Genomic DNA, 23038 nt, shown 5'->3' on the forward strand with positions numbered 1-23038 from the left:
ACCAGGGGGTACATATTTCAAAGACCAATATAAACACCATGGAATGTAGGTTCTTCATTGTTTTGGGGTACCACATCACTGTTCTCCAATATTACAAAGGATAATAAAAAGTTATAATTGAAAAATCATAAACATCTGTTTTTCTTTATGAAGTGTAAAATCAGAGTTGTAGGAAATCCTGTTTTGCCTCAGATGCCCTCTAAACTGGGTGTTTTAAATCTGAAGTTCATGGATAGGCTTCAGGAGGGTCCATGAATACCCTAGAATTATATGTAAAAATTGTATGTTCTTTTTTTTCATGTTTATTTTTTTATTTTTCAGAGAGAGACACAGCCTGAGTGGGGGAGGAGCAGAGAGAGAGGAGACACAGAATCCAAAGCAGGCTCCAGGCTCTGAGCTGTCAGCACAGAGCCCTACATGGGCTCAAACCCACCAACTGTGAGATCATGATCTGAGCTGAAGTCGGATGTTTAACTGACTGAGCCACCCAGGCGCCCCTAAAAATTGTATGTTCTAAGCATACTTTTCTGGGGAAAAGGTCTACAGTTTTTATGAGATTCTCCCAGTGATGTGACCTAGAAAAAATTAATAATCATGATATGCAAATTCTTATGTTATCTGAGGAAAACAGACCCAAGGACAACTCTGCTGGAGAATCCTGACCTCTGAGAAACACTTCCTTTTCTCCAAAAAACTTTGGAACTAAGTCATGGTTTATGTTTATGTTCAGTGTATTTGAGGTCATATTGTTGGTTTGATTATAAAGCTTTTGTGATGAGGCATACTTACTGCAAAAAGGTTTTTTTTGTTTTTGTTTTTGTTTTTGTTTTTGTTTTTTTGTCACATTATCCAAAAAGAAAAAGCAACTCACCAAGACTCCGCAAAATTCTATTCATCCCACTGGGCTCAGACTCTGGAATTGTTTCCAAATACTGGAGGGCCCGGACCTCAAACAAACCTACAAGGAAAACTCATGTTGGTGAAATTTTTCAATACTTACTGAAAATCACTTAAATAAACCTCTGTGCTTTCTACCAGTGTGATTCCATAGCTGAAACAAAATTATAAGATAAATATTTTCCATAATAACAACCTAGATTTTGAGCCCTAGGCTTTATACCATTTTTTGTTTATATTATTTTCAAATGCTCCAAGTGCTCACTAAATACAGAGGGATAACTTTATGATGAAACTGACCTTTCACCCCACTTTTCCGAAGCTCTCGGTCCTGGATGAAGCCTGCAAACATCTGAGTTTCCATGAAGAGATCCAGGAAGTGGCGTACACTTCGGGAGGTGTGGGATTTACGGAATGGTTCCCTTTGGAATACACGCTCCCCACGCTCAGTGACAGTCATGCTCAAAGAATAATGTCCCACCAGCTCCACAAAAAACCTCACAAATGCCTCGGACACCAGAGAGTTGAGTGTCACGTCTGCTGCAAAATGAAAGAAAAATAAGGAAGAAAGAAAAGAAAAACCCTAAGTTTTGTGTTTATGGGAAATGGTTATGAAAGTCATGTACAGGAAATCCTAGATCAAAGGACCGAGAATCCCGATTCTTGGCTTTCTTGCACACTCCATGACCTGCAAAAAGTCAATGGCTTATATTTTTAGTTTCATTTTCTTCCCACACATACTCTTATTACATCTTTCAGCCTGGCCTGCATATCCGTGATCTCACTGTAACTGCTCTTTCAAAGGCCACCAGTGAGAACCAGCCAAATTTAATCTGCTTCGCTATTCGTCTCTCCTTTAAACTCTGTGCTGCATTTATGCGAATCCCCTCCTCATTCCTCCTCTTGCCTCCCACAACTTTATATTCTCCTGATTTTTTGGATCCCTCTCCTGCTTTTATGACCAAGCATTTGTTTTTCTCTTGCCTCTTCTTCCTCTCCCTAAGCATGGTCCTCAGACCACCTCTCTTCAGCATTCCCACCCTTAAAGAGCTAACTGGCATAGAGACAGAGCTGGCTTTCCATGTTGATAATTCTCAACCTTACATCTGTAGCCCTGATATGTCACCAGAACTCAGGTTACCTACCTATCATTACCATGATGGGTAATCATCATTTGGTTGTCCCATTACCACTTAAATTCTATCTGTCTAAAAGTCAAATCAGGTCCTTTTGAGAAATTGGTAAAATACACAATACATGTTCAAAACCAAATTCATTCTATTTTTCCACCAAATCAGTTTCTCTCTCAACTTTCCCGTTTCATACTGTAACCATTATTATTCTAGAATAATTTGAGTGCTTAAGATACGTCAAGCACTGTATTTAGAGCTTTTGTAAGTGTAATGATATAGTGGTCCAGGTATTATTTCCTTTTTACAGCTGAGGGTAATGAGGCTCAAAACAAAGACATTCTCCAGGGTCATCTCATCTATTACAGGGAGAAGTTGCCAGACTCCCAAGTCAGGTAATTCTTAACCACTGTAACATGAAATATATTGCCTTTCAGGTTCCAGGCTCAAACCTCAGATTCAACTTAAACTCCTCCTTTTTCTTCCATATCTAGTAGTAGTTTTTCCCCCTTCATGATATCTCTTGCTCTTTCCATTAGCTCTGTGCTGGGCTGGGAATCGGGCCTAGGTTTGGTCAGAGTTCTACCATGAAGCAGCAGTATAATGGGAGGCAAGTTGCTTTACACCTGCACCCCCCACCCCACGGCCTCTCTTTCCGTATCTGTACAATGAGGTGGCTGATGAGGTGACCACTAATGTCTCTTCTGGCATTACATTGATTATAAAGTACATTTTTAAAACATTTTGTTCAACAGACATCCTTTTCATCTCTTTCCTTCTGTAGCTGAGAATCCATGATCCATCACTGCTTTTATTGTCAACACCTGTGCCCCAGTCTCCCACCCCTTCCAGTTACTGTCTCATTTCTCTTCCACTTTACAGCAAAAGTTTTCAAGTTGTTTACACCTGTTGTACCCTTTCTTTTTTTTTTTTAATTTTTTTTTCAACGTTTATTTATTTTTGGGACAGAGAAAGACAGAGCATGAACGGGGGAGGGGCAGAGAGAGGGAGACACAGAATCGGAAACAGGCTCCAGGCTCTGAGCCATCAGCCCAGAGCCTGACGCGGGGCTTGAACTCACGGACCGTGAGATCGTGACCTGGCTGAAGTCGGACGCTTAACCGACTGCGCCACCCAGGCGCCCCTGTTGTACCCTTTCTTAATCTAATTCCCTTTGTTCTAAAAATTATGCATTTCTATAACTTATCTTCAATTGTTTGTTTTAGTATATATGCTTTGTACATTCTTTTATATGTATAAATATTTCATAAGGTCACGAGTGAAATGAACACACCAGTACCCACCCCAAAGTTTAAAATAGATCAGATCATCAAGGGTTATCTCTGAAGATCCGTGTGATGCCCTCTCTGAAATGTTCTTCCCCTACTCTCCAATAGAGGGCGACGATTCTCTGCGATTTTATATTTCTCATTCCCTTACCTGAGATTACAGTTCCTCTATACACATAGGCAACCCAACAACGTATTTTTAGGTTTTTGTATGTCTTTGAACCTTACGTAAAACAGATGTTTGTAAGACGCTTTTCTTAAGGCAACATCCTCCTGTCAATGAACAGTTTTGCTATCACATATAATGCTGCTATGAAGACTATTTACTTGTTTCCTAATTATCATGTTTAAGAGTTTCTCTAGGGTATATATCTTAAAGTTGAATTGTCAGTTATGGGATATATACACCTTAAAAAATTTTTTTTAAGTTTATTTTTGAGAGAGAGAGGGAGAGCGTGCACGCATGAGCAGGGGGAGGGGCAGAGAGAGAGGGAGTCACAGAATCTGAAACAGGCTCCAGGCTCTGAGCTGTCAGCACAGAGCCCGACGCGGGGCTCAAACCCACAGACCGTGAGATCATGACCTGAGCCAAAGTCAGACACTTAACCAACTGAGCCACCGAGGTGCCCCAGAATATATACACCTTTAATTTTACTAAATGATGACAAATTGTTTTTCCAAAGCAGCTGAAGTAATTTACACATTCTCCTCAATGCCTGATATTGTCAGACTTTTTAACTTTTGCCAATATGGTGGGTATAAAATGGTATCTCACTGTGGTTTTAATTTACATTTCCTTGATTTTGATGAGGGTGTACACCTCTTCATATATTTATTGGCTTTTCACGTTTCCTCTTCTATGAAATGACTGTTCATATATTTCCCCCATTTTTCTATTGTGTTGTACATCTTTTTTTTTTTTTTTAAGTTTTACATTTAAGTAATCCCTACACCCAATGTGGGGCCTGAACTCATGACCCTGAGATCAAGAGTCACACACTCTATTAACTTGAGCCAGCCAGGCACCCCAAGTTGTTCATCTTTTAACTACTGAATGATAGGAATTTTTATTTTTTCATTTATATTTTTCTTTAATTTTATTTTTTAAAATGTTTCTTTATTTTTGAGAGACAGAGAGAGACAGAGTGTGAGTGGGAGAGGGGTGGAAAGAGAGGGAGACACAGACTTTGAAGCAGGCTCCAGGCTCTGAGCTGTCAGCACAGAACCTGACTTGGGGCTCGAACTCATGGATGGCAAGATCATGACCTGAGCTAAAGGCAGATGCTTAACCAGGAGCCCCAAATTGTAGGAATTCTTAAAAATAAGTTCTGAATACTATTCCTTTATTAGTTATATTTGTTGAAAATAGCTTCACCTAGTTTGTAGCTTGTTTTACATTTCTTTTCCATGGTGACCCTTAATGACCAGATTTAAACAATTTATGTGTCAAATTAATCAACCTTTTACTTTATGGTTCCTGCTCTTTGTGCCACATTTAAGAAATCCATTACTGTCCCAAAACATAAATTATTTTTTAATGTTTATTTATTTTTTTGAGAGAGAGAGAATGTGTGTGCACACAAGTTGGGGAGGGGCAAAGGGAGAGAAATCCCAAGCAGGCTCTGTGCTGACTGCGCAGAGCCCAATATGGGGCTCCGATCACAAACCCGTGAGATCATGAGCTGAAACCAAGAGTCAGATGCTCAACCGACTGAGCCACCCAGGAGCCCCCTAAAATATTTTCTTCTATTCTGTAGACATTTAATGTTTTACTTTTAACATTTACAATTTCTTTTTAAGTAGGCTCAGTGCCCAATGTGGGGCCTGAACTCACGACCCTGAGATCAAGAATTGCACTAAGCCGCCCAGGCCCCACTTTACTTTTAACATTTAAATCTTTAATTCATCAGACTTAGTTTTAGGTACAGATTGAGGTATGGATCATATTCATTTCTTTTCATATGGAAAACCAGTTGCCCTAGTATTGTTTACTGAATGGTTCATTCTTTTCCTGCTAATAGGCAATGTTGGTACTGACACAAATTAAGTTTCCTTATGCTTACGCAGTTTCTGTTCTTTCTTTCCCTTGCTCTGTTTATTTCTGAACCAAAACCGAATGATCTTAATTACTGTGACTTTCTGATTAATCGGTGTTTTGTGGGGCAGCCCCTTCAATGTTGTTCTTTTACAGGAGTGTCTTAACTATTCTTGGCCCTTTCTAATTCCATTAAAATTTTACAAAAAGCTGAGGCGCCTGGGTGGCTCAGTTGGTTAAGCGTCCAACTTCAGCTCAGGTTAGGATCTCATGGTTGGTGGGTTCGAGCCCCGCGTCGGGCTCTGTGCTGACAGCTGGGAGCCTGCAGCCTGCTTCAGATTCTGTGTCTCCCTCTGTCTGCCCCTCCCCTTGCTCACACTCTGTCTCTCTCTCTCAAAAATAAATAAACATTAAAAAAGAAATTTTACAAAAAGCTGAATGCCATTCCAATTCTCTCTTGAACCTTCCCCAGTCTTGCTTCCTTCTCACCATCTCACTGCATCTGCCGCTACAAGGTCTCTAAGCCCTTCCCATTGTCAGATCTACTGGTCAATCCTGAGTCTTCATCTTACTTGGCCTCTTCGTAGCGTTCGACACACTGTTTACTTTCCTTGTGAAATACACTCTTCACTCAGTTTCTATAATATTACTCCTCTGGGTTTTTTCTCCTCCTTCACTAGCTGGTCTTGTAGTTTCCCTGCGCTGGATGCTCCTCTTCCCTGCTGCCAAACATCGGAAATCTGACCACAACATTCCCAGCCAACCCAAGGGCTCAATCCTTAAATCTGTTATTTTCTATCTATACTCACTCTATAGGGGGTTATCTCACTTGGTCCCACAGCTTTAAAATAGCAAATTCAGGGACGCCTAGGTGGCTCAGTCGGTTAAGCGGCCGACTTCGGCTCAGGTCATGATCTCACGGTCCGTGGGTTCGAGCCCCGCGTCGGGCTCTGGGCTGACAGCTCAGAGCCTGGAGCCTGTTTCAGATTCTGTGTCTCCCTCTCTCTGACCCTCCCCTGTTCATGCTCTGTCTCTCTCTGTCTCAAAAATAAATAAACGTTAAAAAAATTAAAAAAAAAAAAAAGTACTGAAACCGAAGGGGACCAGTACATCTGAGGGTCAGCAAGGAAGCTGATTATAAGCTTTCCAGATCACAGGCAATCTGATACTTTTGTACATCCTTTAGTAGGGTGCTGGGCATTCAGTAAGTATTTACCACCTTGACTTTGAGTCTTCAACCATTTATCTCATACCTTGTGAAAAATTCTGCTCCTGAGCCAAGATTTCATTTCGTTCTTCCAAAATCTGCATCAAGGCAGCTTGGAGTTTAGGAGGTAGAATTTCACCCTCATCAGATACCTTAAGGGACGAAATTGAGATTTTTCAGGACCTTTGAGAGAGAAAATCTCAAACATATACCAGTTAAATCCCCAAAATTTCACTGGTGACTTTGTATAGATTTTGGCTAAAGACTCAGTCTGAACCTTCTTTCCCTACATTCAGCAGAATTCAGGATGTTTATGGTATACATAACTGTCTTTAAATATATATATATATTTACGACATTTTCTGGTACCTTTCCATCAAATATCTCTCATCTACAAGTCTAACACTGTATTACAAAGATCATCCACAAATAAACAGTGTTTCAAACGCTTTGAAAAGAGACAAAGTCTCGGGAAACATCCTTTTTTACCCTGTGCTGAGTGCTCACACACTTATATACAGGCTACAGAGTGTTGCCCTAAGCAGGCTTTGCTAACTCTCCCTTCCACTTTCAAGACCCAGAATAAATGACCACTTTTTTTTTTTGCCCCTACTGTACCGTGTGGAAATCTCTATTACACGATTTCTAAAACTTTATACATATGTCCACTCCCCCTTCTCATTGTTAGATCATAAGGTCTGAGGGGCTCAAACTGCATCTTACCTTCAGATTCTAACAGAGTATCTAGACATAATCAATGTTGGATGCTTGTTACATTCAATGAAATTAGATCCTTATACATCACCCCATCTGGATGTCAAAGGAGGGTTACCTCTTTTGAGAATGACATTTAATCTTTTCCTCCTTCCTTCTTTGGGAGAGACAGCTATAAACCTAACCCAATTTTTCAGGTCAATCTTGTATGATTGGCCACAGTGTCAGTATGTGTAGGAACTAAAAGTCTTGCCTGAGTCATCTTCTCTAAGTACTTTCACATATTTTCTGTCCAATTATCCCCAAATATTATGTAATCACCTCATTTGTTACTTACCTCCTGTAAGAACTTGTCTGCACAGAGATCAACTATCAGCACCTATGGGATAAAGGAGCTAGGTAAGTTAAACCAGAGACATTCACAGAGACATACATTAGGCACTGCTAGATCAGGAAGAGTGTTTGATTCTTTCAAGCAATGGAAATAGTTTTAAACAAAATTAAGTTCAAGTTGTAGCCCATTTAAATTTTTTTTTAATGCTTGGGGCGCCTGGGTGGCTCAGTTGGTTAAGCGTCTGACTTCGGCTCAGGTCATGATCTCACGGTTCGTGAGTTCGAGCCCCGCGTCGGGCTCTGTGCTGACAGCTCAGAGCCTGGAGCCTGCTTCCGATTCTGAGTCTCCCTCTCTCTCTCTGACCCTCCCCCGTTCATGCTCTGTCTCTCTCTGTCTCAAAAATAAACATTAAAAAAAAATTAAAAAAAAAAGAATATAAAAAATAATTTTTTTTAATGTTTTATTTATTCTTGAGAGAGAGAGAGAGAGAGAGAGAGAGAGTCAGAGCATGAGCTAGGGAGGGGCAGAGAGAGAACAGGACACAGAATACAAAGCAGGCTCCAGGCTCTGAGCTGTCAGCACAGAGCCAGACGCAGGGCTCGAACCCACAAGTGGTGAGATCATGACCTGAGCTGAAGTCAGATGCTCAATCTACTGAGCCACCCAGGCGCCCCAAGTTGTAGCCCATTTAAAAGTTAACTCATCTCGGGTGCCTAGATGGCTTAGACAGTTAAGCGTCTGACTCTTGACTCTGGCCTGGGTCATGATCTTGAAGTTCATGGGATTGAGCCCCGTGTAGGGCTCTGTGCTGACAATGCAGAACCTGCTTGGGATTCTCTCTCTCCCTCTCTCTCTGTCCCTTCTCTGGTCATAAATGTACGCATACCCTCTCTCAAAAATAAATAAACATTTAAAAAAGAATGATGGCAGGCACATCTATACGTTAAAGTGACAAACCATACTGAGCAAATATAAGAGTGGACTTCATTTGGGAGTGATGCAAACAAACTATTAAACATTTATGAAATGGAGAGATGAACACTGGATTGTATTAATATTAAAAGAATTGTTATTAAATTTTTTAGGTGTGATAATGGTATTGTGATTATGTTTAAAATGTCCTTGTGTTATAGAGATTTATATTGTAATATTTAACAGCAAAATTATATCAGGATATGCTTCAAAATATTATGGGAGAGAGGAGTGGGTAAGGGTAAAGATGGCCCCATGAGTTGGTAAGTGCTGAAGTAGGGTAATTGGAGTTATTTTAACCTTTTGTTTACTTTTACTATGTTTGAAATTTTCCACAATTAAAAGTTAAAAAAAAACAGGTTAGTACAAAAATCAGCTGTGTTTCTATACACTAACAATGGACTATCTGAAAAAGAAATTAAGAACACCACCAATCCCATTTTCAACTGCATCAAAAAGAATAATTAGGAATAAATTTAGCCAAGGAAGTGAAAGATCTGTACACTGAAAACGGTAAGAATTGATGAAAGAAACTGAAGAACACAAGTATGTGGAAAGATATTCTGTGCTTGTAGATGAGAAGAATAAAGATTATTAAAATGTTCATACTACCCCAAGCAATGCACAGATTCAATGCAATCCCTGTCAAAATTCCAGTGGCATTCATCACAGAAATAGAACAAACAATCCTAAAGCTCCTATGGGACTCCAAGTTCCCTGAATAGCCAAAGCAATCTTGAGAAATAACAAAGCTGGAGGCATCACACGTCCTGATTTCAAACCAGGTCACAAAGTTACAGTAATCAAAACAGTATGGTACTGGCATAAAAACGCACATAGATCAATGGAACAGAACAGAGTCCAGAAATAAACTCACGCATAGTCAGTTTACAGTAAAAGGAAGCAAGAATATGCAATGGGGAAATGACAGTCTCTTCAATAAATGGTGTCGGGAAAAACAGCCACATGCAAAAAAGAGAAACTGGACTCTATCTTATATTATACATAAAAATCAACTCAAAATGCGGTGCCTGGGTGGTTCAGTGGGTAAGTGTCTGACTCTTGATTTTGACTCAGGTCATGCTCTCACAGTTTGTGAGCTCAAGCCCCATGCTGGGCTCTGCGCTGACAGTACAGAGCCTGCTTGAGATTCTCTTTCCCTCTCTCTCTGCACCCCCTCCCCCAACCCAAAACAAATAAACTTAAAAAAATATCAACTCAAATTGGAGTAAAGACTTGAATGTTAAGACCTGAAACCATAAAGGGTAAGCATCTTGACACTGGTTTGGTCAATGAATTTTTTGGATTTGACACCAAAAACAAAGGTAACAAAAGCGAGAAATAAACGAGTGGAGGCATATTAAACTAAAAGCTGCACAGCAAAGGGAACCATCAATAAAATGAAAAGGAAACTTACGAAGTGGGAGAAAATATTTGCAAATTATATATCTGATAAAAGGTTAATATCCAAAATACATAAAGAATTCATACAACTCAATAGCAAAAAACAAAACAAGACAAAACCCAACAATGACCAAAAACTAAAACAAACACCAAATAATCCTATTAAAAATGAGCAGAAGAGGGTCATGTGGCCGGCTCAGATGGTACAGCATGTGACTCTTGATCCTGGGGTCATGAGTTTGAGCCCCATGTTGGGTATAGAGTTTAGTTTAAAAAAAAAAAAATGAGCAGAGGAACTGAATAGACATTTTTCCCAAAGACATGCAAACTGGCCAAGAGGCCCATAAAAAGGTGCTCAGCATCACTGATCATTAAGGAAATGCTACTCAAAACCACATTGAGACATCACCTCATCTCTGTTAGAAAGGCTATTATCAAAAAGACAAAAGATAACAAATGCTGGAGAAAAAGGAACCCTTGTGTACTGTTGGTATGAATGCAAATTGGTACAACCACTATGGAAAACAGTGGTTTTCCTCTTCAACATGAGGGTGCACGTATCTTTTCAAGAGAGTGATTTAATTTTTATTGGATATATGCCTGGAAGTGGGATTGTTGGATCACATGGTAGTTCTATTTTAATTTTTTGAGGACTTCAATATACTTCCTAATATACTAGTACTAGTATAGTTCACTGTCCATATTAAAAAAAAAAAAGATCCTCACCTCCTATCATATACAAAAAAATTAAAAACTAAAGGCAAAGGGACACCTGGGTGGTTCAGTCAGTTAAGCCTCCGACTTTGGCTCAGGTCATGATCTCACAGCTCTTATGGGTTCCAGCCCCACGTCAGACACTGTTGTCAGTGCAGATGAGATGGGGGGGGGGGGAAGGGGAGAGGAGAGGAGAGGAGAGGAGAGGAGGGAAGGGAAGGGAAGGGAAGGGAAGGGAAGGGAAGGGAAGGGAAGGGAAGGGAAGGGGAGATAGCACCGCACACTAACCATAAAAGGAAAAGACCAATAATTATGACTATATTAAAATTAAGAACTTTTGTGCATTAAAAACATCATTTTAGAGAATAAAAAGGCATGCCACAAAGAGGCTGATACCCAGAATATAAAAATACCTCTTACAAATCAGTGAGGGTAAACAATCCAGTAGAAAGATAGACAATTAATTTTATAACAGATGATATTCACATGGCCAATAAAGATGCACACCCCCAACAGTAATCAAGGAATGCAAATTAAACCTCAACGAGAATACCACTCCACATTCACCAGATAGGCTACATCATACAAACTGATGATAAGAAGTGTCAGGAGGATATGGAACAACAGGAACTCTCATACATTGGTGGAGGGGGTTTCACTTGGCACAGCTACTTTGGAAAACAGTTTGATCTTATTTACTTAAGTTGAAGATATGCTTATCCATGACCCAGCAATTCCATTTCCAAGTATATACCCTAGAATTGCATGCACATATGGACCGAAGGTCATGCACATGAATATTTATAGCAGCATTATTTGTAGTAGCCCTAAACTGGAAACAACTCAAAAGTCCATCAACTGTAGGATGGGTATTCACACAATGGAATAATACGCACAATTAGAATGATGGAACAGCTGTTAAACTCATCCACAGGGATGAATCCTACAGACACAAGGTTAATCAAAAGAAGCCAGATAACAAGACATCCAGATGGCCAACCGACACATGAAAAAATGCTCAACATCACTCATCATCAGGGAAATACAAATCAAAACCACAATGAGATACCACCTCACACTTGTCAGAATGGCTAACATTAACAACTCAGGCAACAACAGATGTTGGCGAGGATGTGGAGAAAGAGGATCTCTTTTGCGTTGTTGGTGGGAATGCAAGCTGGTGAAGCCACTCTGGAAAACAGCATGGAGGTTCCTCAAAGAACTAAAAATAGAACTACCCTACGACTCAGCAATTGCACTACTAGGTATTTATCCAAGGGATACAGTTGTGCTGTTTTGAAGGGACACATGCACCCCCAAGTTTATAGCAGCACTATCAACAATAGCCAAAGTATGGAAAGAGCCCAGATGTCCATCAATGGATGAATGGGTAAAGAAGAAGTATTACTTGGAGTATTACTTGGCAATCAAAAAGAATTAAATCTTGCCATTTGCAACTATGTGGATGGAACTGGAGGGTATTATGCTAACTGATATTAGTCAGAGAAAGACAAAAATCATATGACTTCACTCATATGAAGACTTTAAGACAAAACAGATGAACCTAAGGGAAGGGAAACAAAAATAATATAAAAACAGGGAGGGGGACAAAACAGAAGAGACTCATAAATATGGAGAACAAACTGAGGGTTACTGGATGGGTTGTGGGAGGGGGAATGGGCTAAATGGGTAAGGGGCACTAAGGAATCTACTCCTGAAATCATTGCTTCACTATATGCTAACTAATTTGGATGTAAACTTAAAAAAAATAAAAAATAAAGTTAAAAAAAAGAAGTAATTATAATAAAAAGTAATATATTTGGCTACAAAAAAAAAGAAGCCAGATAAAATATATGTCTATACACTGCACATGAGTCCATTTATAACAAGCTTAAAACCAGACAAAGCTGAACTATACTGTTTAGGAATAAATGGGTAGGATGTAAAACTATAAAGAAAAACAGGTAAATGAACACCATAACGGTCAAGACAGTGGTTACCTTTCATGGGCGTGGGAAGGGAACAGTGACAGAAGGTGGCCTGATGGAGACTTTTCAAGGTGTTGGTGGCATTGTCTCCACCGCTGTGATGTTTCCATTCCATTCCAATGTGGCTTACGTAAGCATTCACTTTGTGATAATTCATTTTGTTTTGACCACACTTCTCTATATGTGTGTTATATTTAAAACAATTTTTTTTAATTTTTTAAAAATGTTTATTTACTTTCGAGAGATAGGGAAGAGCACGAGCAGGGGAGGGGCAGAGAGAGAGAGAGACACAGAATCCACAGCAGGCTCCAGGCTCTGAGCTGTCAGCACAGGGCCCGACGCGGGGCTCGAACTCACCAACCATGAGATCATGACCTGAGCCGAAGCCGGACGCTCAACCGACTGAACCACCCAGGCGCCCCTTAAAACAACTTTTTAAGTTAACCCAGAGTAGGTCTTGTGTTTGACTTAAAACAAACAAAAAGACCTGCCCTTCGGAATAACACAAGAACGAGCCCATGGCACCACCACAACTTTGGATTCATGTGCACTATGGAATTTTTCTCACTTTAATAAAAAGATACAAAAATAGGATGGCATAGTATATGAATATTGTCTTTTAATACGAATGACGACTCCAACACTCTTAAAGGCAATCTGTTTTCATTTGTCAGTGCCCTGTCTTTTCTCCCATCTCACCTCTTCAATGGGGAGGTCCTGGAGCTGCGGTAAGGAGCAAGACAGGATTCCAATAAGGAACGGAGTGGGTGAGCACACGATGTCGATCATAGATGCTGGTAGGACTGGGATGTAGGTATGCTGCCAGGTGAACGGATACAGTGTGGCAACCACAGCATGGCCACATTTTGACAGGGTGCTGGCCAGAGAAGAAAGCAGAAACGGTGTGACACACTCAACACGTGGAGAATGGTTCAGATAGGATGTTACAGAATTACCTGACACCGGTTAGTGATCACAGATGAGCGATTCTGTGAGGACTCATTAATTTTTGACATTTTGTTTACATTTTTAACTTAATTCACAGAAAAGTTTTAGTCTTAACCAGCTTTTCCCCGCAATTTATATTGCTAAAAGTTAATGTGTACTTAGATAAAGGAATGCCAACTAATTTCTTGTTTGAGTATAGTTGACACGCTATACTTGATGTTACCTTAGTTTCAGGTGTCACCAACGTGACACTGGTTTCAGGTGTAAACATAGTGACTCCAAGTCTCTCCACATTATACTATGCTCACAAGTGTTGCGACCACCTGTCACCTTAGCATGACAGTATCAGGGACGATATTCCCTATGGTGTACCTTTTATCCCATGACTTATTCATTCCAGCAGTATGAACCTTTAACAACGGTTTAAGTAAAACACATTTAGAAAGATAAATTCACTGCAATCCCAAAGTGATGGCTATAGCCTAATGCAAAATAGCTCTGGATTACTGACGATTTGGAATTATCCACACCACTATGGCATTAGGTAACTGAGATCCTACGGTTTTTGTAAATGCCCAAATTTTAAAATAGTGAAAACAAGTGAAATACCAGTAGGAAGTGACATATTTTACAAACTTCTCACCTTAGGCTGTTGGCAACAAAGATTACCCTCCGTTCCAAAAGGAGGGAGGCACAGACCCGGATGAGATTGCACACACTGAGGCACTTAAAGAGACATTCAAAGTCAACATGTTCTAGTCGGGAATCCAGTGGTCGGCAGAGTTCAATAGACTGAAATGAAAGAATTCGAATCAGGGGAGTTCAGGTTGGAAAACAATCTATAATGACACCATTAATGGATCCTGTCATTCTTTTACAGGGGAAATTCAGGAAAAAGGTTTTGCTACAGAGTTTGTGAAGCTGTCTACAACTACTCCCAAGACCTAACACCTAATTCTTTCTTTTAAGGATTTTATTTTTTTTAAATAATCTCTATACCCAACATGGGGCTCAAAATCATAAACTTGAGTTCAAGAGTCACGTGCTCTATTGACTGGACCAGCCAGTGCCCCTAATAACTTCTTTTCACGCTGTAAGTTTCTGGTAAAACCTTTTATTTTACCAGACAATAGCATGTATAATCATTTATCACACTGCTATTGTTACAAATGGGGCTCAGTCTACAAAAGGCAGAAAACCTCTAGCTCCTAGACGGCTCGACTATCTCACAACTGGACCAACTCACAATGTCTCACAACTGGCCATTTCACCAGTGATTTTTGGTACTAAAACACATTCTGCACAGTTTATGGAAAAGGGAAATCTATGCCCTGAGGCTTCTGGAAATTCTGCCTATTAGTGTAAGGCCTGCTTTTTGGTGGCTATCAAGGCTTTTCAACATGAGCTAACTTACCCCATCGCCAGCCCCAGGGAGGTAGCTCTTAACTGTGATGGTGCGTCCAGGAGCTGGGAAGGGAGCTTCCATGACACTTCGCATGAATGGGTAAACCAGGGCTGGAGACATTTCCCTTCTCTTCTCCACTTCATCCAGAATCTGCACGTGCGACGTATGTTACTTTATTAGGGACTCAGTTCAAACACATAAGGAACTACCAAACTTGGTGCACAAGCTTGAAAATTACACCAACAGATTTTAAGACAGATAAGCTTCCGCAATGAAAAAAAGTTCATTAAAGGCCTCGTATCTCTTGGGGGTATCTTTATATCTCCAAGAAAAGTTACTCAAATCAATCCACTCATTTTTAGAAGAGGAGCTCCTTTCCACCTCCCTATGGTAGGGGCAGAGAAGGGGACACCGACCATGGTATCTTGCAGTTTGGGGTCTGGGAAAGACTCACGAGGCAAGGTAAGCTTCGGGCTACGTTCTCCTTGAAGCTGGGAGGTTTGGCAAGTCAAAATGAGATGACGCAACAACATAGTGACTCCGGTAAACTAGACAAATGTAAACATAGTCTAGTCTAGACGAATGTAAACCTTCAAACTTGTGGCTCTAATCTACTACTGAGAACGCTTCCTAAAGTAGTATGCTAGAGTCCGTGTCACAAGACATAGCCCAGTGAAATCATCAGAAACAACACGTACTCGGAGCCCAGGAAGCACAGCACCTTTCCCAGGGCTCATTCTGCACTCACCTTGGAAAAAAGGTTGAAGCAGCCCAGGCGGCTAACCATGCAGTACACCTCAGGGAGTCGCTTCCCTTTGCCTTCTGGCTAAAACAAAACACATCAAGGCAAAAATGACGCGGCACAAGTCTTTGTTAATTTGAACTATGAATACTCTCTTAGTACTCTTTAGTACAGAGTAGGAACCAAGGCTAGATGGGAAAATGCTAAAAAAAAATGATAGCATGATTTATTCCAGCTTTAGTGGCAGCATCTAAACAAGAAGCAAGTAACTCAGAGCTCCCGCGAATGGCTTAATTCACGCCATCCCTTGAATAGACCCAGGCTGGTATTTAACCACTCTGTCATCGGTTTCTTCATCTATTACAAACACACAAGTAATAGAAGTCCATACCCTTCTTATTCTGGGATACTTGTTGCTAACTCCAACCTCGCTCTTACTAGTTAAAGCTAATGCAGCTTCTTTAATATATGGGTGATTATGCAGCCCTCAAACTCATCTAGAAAGAGTTTCTGAAGTTCCTAGTCTGATTCTATTGTTTCTTTTTTTGTTTGTTTCTTTTTTTTTTAGTAATCTCTACACCCAGCATGGGGCTCGAATTCATGACTTCCAGATCGAGAGTTGCACACTCTTCCGACTGAGCCAGCCAGGTGTCCCTGGACTCTACTGAGGACTCTATTGCCCAGCCCTGCCTGTAGAACAAGCCTGGTACTTACCAAGAGCTTCTTACAGTAACCAAACCAGCGGCTCCCATCTTCACCAGTTAGGACAAAGGAGAATGTTTCACTGAAAAAAAAAATAGTCGATAGGTGAGATCTAAACAACTAATTATTACATTCTTCATGGAACAAACTATTTTTTTAAGTTTGTTTGTTTAGAGTAGGGGGGAGAGAGAGAATCCCAAGCAGGCTCCACACAGTGCAGAGCCCGACGTGGGGCTCGAACTCACAAACTGTGAGATCACGACCTGAGCTGAAGTCAGACACTTAACCAACTAGCCACCCCGGCGCCCCAGAACAAACAATTTAAAATTAGTGTCCAACAGCAGTCATTTTGTGATGTAAGGGGAGGCATTAATACCACATTTATTGCAAGCCACCTTCCTCCTGAGGAAGAATGTCCAGGCCTGACAATATCTTGCCTGACACTGTATGTGTGAGAGAGAAAGTACAGGATGACCTTCTGATGCCACTGCCTTTTACTTTCTTATTTACCCAGTCTAGCTATTAATCAAGCCTATTTTCCTTTTAGTGAATATCTGATAAAGTCTAACATTTAGGAAAGGTATTTTTCCCTTCCAAATTCTTCTATTTAGTTCCGAGAGGTCCTATGGAACAGTTATTGGCAAAGGGTTATATCCTTAACTATAAAAGTTGCTAGGAAAATTATCAGCTCCTCACCGGAAACATAAGCAAAAGATTTGCAGAGAGGGGCACCTGGGTGACTCAGTTAAACCTCCAACTTCAGATCAGGTCGTGATCTCACAGTTCGTGAGTTTGAGCCCCACATCGGGCTCTCTGCTGTCAGCATAGAGCCCGCTTCAGATCCTCTTTCCCCCTCTTTCTCTACCCACCCCCACTCTTGAGTGCTCTCTCTCTCTCTCTCTCAAAAAAACATTTAAAAAAAGATCTGCATAGTTTATAAAAAGCAGACCAAGAAAGAAATTCATTAATAATCAAAGAAATACAAATTCGAGCAGTGAATACATACATCTATATATGGCCAAAAACAAGGATTGAAAGGGAATATGCCAACATATTTAGTTATTATCTCTGAGTGCCAGAATGCCATTGACTTATAACTTCCGCTTTTTATTTATTCCTCTGTATTTCCCAAATGTTCCAGAAAAAAAAAAACAACCCATATAACTCATTGGGCAGAAAAGCCAGCTATGGAGCGGCCAGGCCATTATGAAAGAAGCTGCTTGTGCAGTTAGCAGTGCACCTGACAGCTTAAGACCATCGGGATTGATGGTTCAGAGAGGAGAGTGGCCATCAGGCCAAACTGGTTAGGCGAGACAGCAGCTCAGACTGGAGGCAAGGCGAGGCAGAAAGGCAGAGCAGCTACTTAGGCAACAGCCGAGGCTCTCCTCCAGCAGGTTATCTGCATGTGACACGGTTCCAGAATCACGCTTTTTGGCCTAAACAGCAGGGTCAATAATTACAGTTCTGAACTGAGCAGTTATCTACTTACAAGCAGGATTCAGGGAGGATAACTGTTTATTAATTGAATACAGTTCCCTCGAGATACCAGGAAGAAATTCCTTATCTTCCCTTCTCAATAATGCTCACACCTCCCAATCTGGATCCTCCCTTTGTACAAGTTTCGCAGGGGAACGTACAATCTGGGCTGTGGCTTCCGTCAACTTGAAGGAGAAACAAGGTGCAGACACCGCTGTTTTACCTCCTAAGTAGGGTCCCTGAGCTCAAGTCCTTTTTCCTTTTCTGTCCACTTGGTGGCATTTCTGATTGTATATAAACCGGAACTTTCCCCCCCGCAGAACTGGCCAACTGCAGAGCTTCTCAAACTCGTTTTCCCTTTGACACTGAAACTATTCCATGTTTTTCTTTTTTGAACTCACATAGGAAATGTTCTAATTCTGTTTCTTCCTTTCCTCCCACTGCATCCTTGACCTGCTACAGTGTCCACATAGCTTTAACTGCTGGCTCTACCCATTTCTCAAACATTCGGATTCTATTTTTGCAGTTCCAAAAATGAGAAATCAGATTAAGGAACCCATTTACCTCTTGAGTTCTGAGGTTGGCACCCAGTCTTTTGAGTCAGGAAAACAAAACTTGGGGATAACTTTGAGCCTCTCTTCAGTGTCTTTGGACTGCTTAAAGCCATGGTCACCCTGAAAAACGGAACATTTATAGGTGACTAATATTCTACGTAAGCAGAGACTATATATACAAAACAGCCTAGTCCTGGGAAAAGAGGTCTCTGATAAGCCTAAGTAGTCATCTCAGCACAGTGTTGTGTTGTTTCACACGACAGGAAGGCCAAGGCCAGTAATCACTGAAGATACACTGAGAACATGGTTACTAAGAATAAAGAATCCTATTTTGACATAGAAATGGTTACTTGTGGAGATCCTATAATCTGATGTAAGAGGAGTGACTGAAAATAGTTTCTAGTCTAGAGGTAGAATCGTAATTCAGGATTCACATACTAGTGGAAACCCAATATTTTAATAAATCATGGGACATAAAATAAAAACCTATTCTATAGCACACTGATAGCAAAAGCCCAGTTTGTGCCAGACACTCTCTGATCAATAGTCAAAGGTGTTTTGAATGTTATTTAGAAAAGATACTATTTTGGGGCACCTGGGTGGCTCAGTCGGTTAAGTGTCCGACTTCGGCTCAGGTCATGATCTCACGGTTCGTGAGTTCGAGTCCCGCGTCGGGCTCTGTGCTGACAGCTCGGAGCCTGGAGCCTGCTTCCGATTCTGTGTCTCCCTCTCTCTCTGACCCTCGCCCCATTCATGCTCTGTCTCTCTCTGTCTCAAAAATAAATAAACATTAAAAATTAAAAAAAAAAAAAAGAAAAAAAAAGAAAAGATACTATTTTTAGAATCTATCCCATATATAATCATTTCCTTTAGCATATAATCTTTGCTAACTAATTACTAGTTTGCAACTTCCTGTGAAATTTTAGCGTGGAAGGCCTTTGTGTGCAAGTCTGGTATCATACTTAAAAGAACAATCTAAATTTAGTTAAACCAAAAGACATTTAAAAATTAGTATGGAAACAAGCAGAAAATAAGTCTATTATAGCCATAGTACCCTCATGTAACTAATACAAATTATTCCCTTAATTTAATTTCTGAAACAAAACATGCAGCCATTCTGAGTCACCTAGACGTTCATTTAGCTCTTCAGAAACGGAAAAGCATTCTAACAAAAGTTCAGTTGTCTCACCTTCTATTATTTTTACATTGTTAAATGACTCGGAATTGTCTTCATTTACGGTTTTCCACAATGCAATCAAGAGAGACTTGGTCAGCTCTCTCCCTCCTTAACTTATGGGAGCCTAATGCACAAGGATGCTAAGTAATTTGCTTAGAAACATCCCTCAATCCCTGCCAGACTCAGCTGGGTCCTTATCTGGCTCTGAGCCCGTTAATTCCAGCTTTGTTGAAAAACAATGTTCAACCTCAAGATTTCTGCAAAGGTAAGACTGATTGAAACATCGGAAAAAAAAAATTAAGCTTCTCTTTATGGGAAATTGGACTCTTCAAGACTATCTGCATTACATCATTTTATTTTATTTTATTTTATTTTATTAAAAAAATTTTTTTTTCAACGTTTATTTATTTTTGGGACAGAGAGAGACAGAGCATGAACGGGAGAGGGGCAGAGAGAGAGGGAGACACAGAATCGGAAACGGGCTCCAGGCTCTGAGCCATCAGCCCAGAGCCCGACGCGGGGCTCGAACTCAGGGACCGCGAGATCGTGACCTGGCTGAAGTCGGACGCTTAACCGACTGCGCCACCCAGGCGCCCCTACATTACATCATTTTAGACTTCCATGGTTCAGTGTTGTGACACTGTGGCTCTCACGCTACACTGAAGAATTTTATAAGAAATTAAACAGTTTTGTTTACAGTAGGAATGTTGTTGAGCACTTTTTTTTAAGGTTATTTTTTTCTGAGAGAGAGAGACAGAGAAAGAGAGAGAGGGCAAGCGGAGGAGGGGTGGAGAAAGAGAGGGAGAGAGGGAATCCCAAGCAGGTTCCGCACTGCCAGTGCAGAGCCCAATGCGAGGCTCAAACCCACGAATCACGAGATCATGACCTGAGCCAAAGTTAAACGCTTAACCAACTGAGGCACCCAGGTGCCCTAGCACTTTTTTTTTTTTTCTAACGAGAACTTATGCAGGAAATGTCTCTTAGATTCCATTCCAGTAGAGTTGTGCTCCACTAGCTTTTTTTGGTGAAACACATAAGTCGGGGTTTAAATCTCACGTTCCTAAAGCATCTGAGCAGATAACTTAAATAAGAGACATGGTCCAAGTATTAAGATGGAGAGGAGATTCCCTATTTAAAGGGATCACGCCTTACCAAGGCTCATTACATAATTTGCAGAGCACAGTTGCAAGATGAAACTGTGGACCCGTTGTTCAAAAAGCAGGAAAAATTAAATACAAAATAAACTATAAAACTTTTTGTTTTCTTCTGTGGTTTCTCTCTCAACCTACAGTGTGGGGTTTCTGTTTGCTTTTTAATGTTATGCCCTCTCAGGCATAAGACAGAGAAAATCAAATAATATTTGTTAATAATAGCTACCATGTATGAAGTGCTTACTATGTGCCAGGGACTGTGTTAAGCACTTTAAATACATTATCTTATTAAACCCTCACTAATAATGGATAACATTCTATAGTGCTGACTATATGCTAGACACTATTCTAAGGGCTTTATACAGCTCATTTAATCCTCACTGCAACTCAATGGGATAGACATTATTATGATTACCTCCATTTTACAAATGAAGAAACCAAGGCACAGAGCAGTTAAGTAACTGCTCAAAGTCACAGTGCTAATTAGTGGCAGGTGCAGAGAGTTGGCTTAGAGTCCATGCTCTAAACTGCTACCCTGTTCTGTCGTATTTACTGTTCCCCTCTTCAAGAATGAGAAAACTGAGGGGTGCCTGGGTGGCTCAGTCGGTTGAGCGTCCGACTTCGGCTCAGGTCATGATCTCACGGTCTGTGAGTTCGAGCCCCGCGTCAGACTCTGTGCTGACAGCTCAGAGCCTGGAGCCTGCTTCAGATTCTGTGTCTCCCCCTCTCTCTGCCCCTCCCCCGCTCATGCTCTGTCAAAAATAAACAAACATTAAAAAAAAAAAGAATGAGAAAACTGAGGTTTTGCAACTTGCTAAAGGGCACTTAGTAAACAGCAGAGCAAAAAATAAATAAATAAATAAACAATTTGGATAATAAGTTTTTGCCCTTGTTTGCAGCTCAGGCCGGACGTGAGATGTCACCAGAGTCACTTACCAGATCCTACAAAAGGTACAGTGTTAGTAAAAGCTGCTTGAGATCACAATAGAAAGAAGAGCGGAGATAAAACACAGAGACACGAGAACACTCCTGGACGCCTCTTGGTCTCCCTGCACCTACCTTGCCAGGGAACTGCTGTATGACCTGGGGAATGTAGCTTATTTCCGATGGCTTCTTCTGGAGGGACACCACCACAAAAAGTTCAAAGAGCTGCTGCTCCTGTAATTCAATAAGATCCCTCTCTAAGGTCTGGTAGTGAGGATTCCTCTTGGAAGACTGCTGGAGCTGGGCTAAGCGCTTGTGGCGGTCTGCAATGAAATCAGGGAGCACTGTTTTTCCTCTGTAGCCCCATCTTCCCTCCAGCGCCCAGAGGTCATGACCCATATGGACTAATCTTCACCCAGTCATTGCTGACGGAGTGCTGACTAACCGACGTCTGCCACACAGCCCCGCGAGGGCTATGACATACTTGGGGAACAAGTACAGAGTCTCACAAGCGCCCAGGAGCCCTCGGTGTCCCAACCGATACTCTAGGTGCGTCCCAACACATATTCTGTGCTCTCCCATCTTCCGCAGCGTAACACCAGGATACGTGGAAAACGTCAGGTGAAAGCACTGGCCTGACAACAGATGCCACTGGCTGGTGATGAAGTTATGAAGCGGGGTTTGTGAGTAAACGACTGAGAAAGAATTCTTGAGACGTTTTTGGTGCAAAAATGAGGTTTTATTATAGCATGGGCACAGGACCCGTGGGCAGAAAGAGCTGCACTGGGTTTGTGAGGAGAGACTGATTATATACTTTTGAGTGTGTGGAGGGAGGGGGGATAGAGAATGAAGTGAGTTTCCAAGGAATTTCCGGATGCTAAAGGCAGGGTCTTCCAGGACCCGAAGATGTAACTATTGTCAAGATAAGGTTGCTTTTAGGTTTTTTTTTTTTAAGTTTTTTAAAAGTTTATTTATTAATTTTGAGGGAAGGGGAGCAGAGAGAGAGAGGGAGAGAGAGAATCCCAAGCAGGCTCCACACTGCCAGCCCGAAGCCCAATGTGCGGCTCGAACTCACAAACTGTGAGATCATGACCTCAGCCAAAATCAAGAGTCAGACGCTTAACCAACTGAACCACCCAGGTGCCTCTACTTTTAGTTTGTTTTTTTTTTTAATTTTTTTTCAATGTTTATTTATTTTTGGGACAGAGAGACTCAGAGCATGAACGGGGGAGGGACAGAGAGAGAGGGAGACACAGAATCGGAAGCAGGCTCCAG

At 41.0% G+C, this 23038-nt stretch overlaps 1 protein-coding gene across 4 annotated transcripts in view; it reads right to left on the reverse strand.

Annotated features, from left to right (window-relative positions):
• Positions 1–23038, reverse strand: part of DENND2C (DENN domain containing 2C) — an 89324-nt gene that overhangs the window by 2461 nt on the left and 63825 nt on the right. For 3 of the 4 annotated variants that reach the window (XM_023259016.2, XM_023259017.2, XM_045033314.1), the window contains 11 exons: positions 21899–22086; positions 18522–18631; positions 16494–16563; positions 15786–15863; positions 15047–15187; positions 14276–14424; positions 13384–13561; positions 7610–7651; positions 6605–6710; positions 1198–1437; positions 872–958 (listed from right to left, as the gene is read on the reverse strand). In XM_023259016.2, the coding sequence (XP_023114784.1) occupies positions 872–958; positions 1198–1437; positions 6605–6710; positions 7610–7651; positions 13384–13561; positions 14276–14424; positions 15047–15187; positions 15786–15863; positions 16494–16563; positions 18522–18631; positions 21899–22086 (1389 nt within the window). The remainder of the gene's footprint in view (positions 1–871; positions 959–1197; positions 1438–6604; positions 6711–7609; positions 7652–13383; positions 13562–14275; positions 14425–15046; positions 15188–15785; positions 15864–16493; positions 16564–18521; positions 18632–21898; positions 22087–23038) is intronic. The other variant, XM_023259018.2, reaches the window with a different exon arrangement.

Source organism: Felis catus, chromosome C1 (genome assembly GCF_018350175.1).
Source record: "Felis catus isolate Fca126 chromosome C1, F.catus_Fca126_mat1.0, whole genome shotgun sequence".
Taxonomy (NCBI): domain Eukaryota; kingdom Metazoa; phylum Chordata; class Mammalia; order Carnivora; family Felidae; genus Felis; species Felis catus.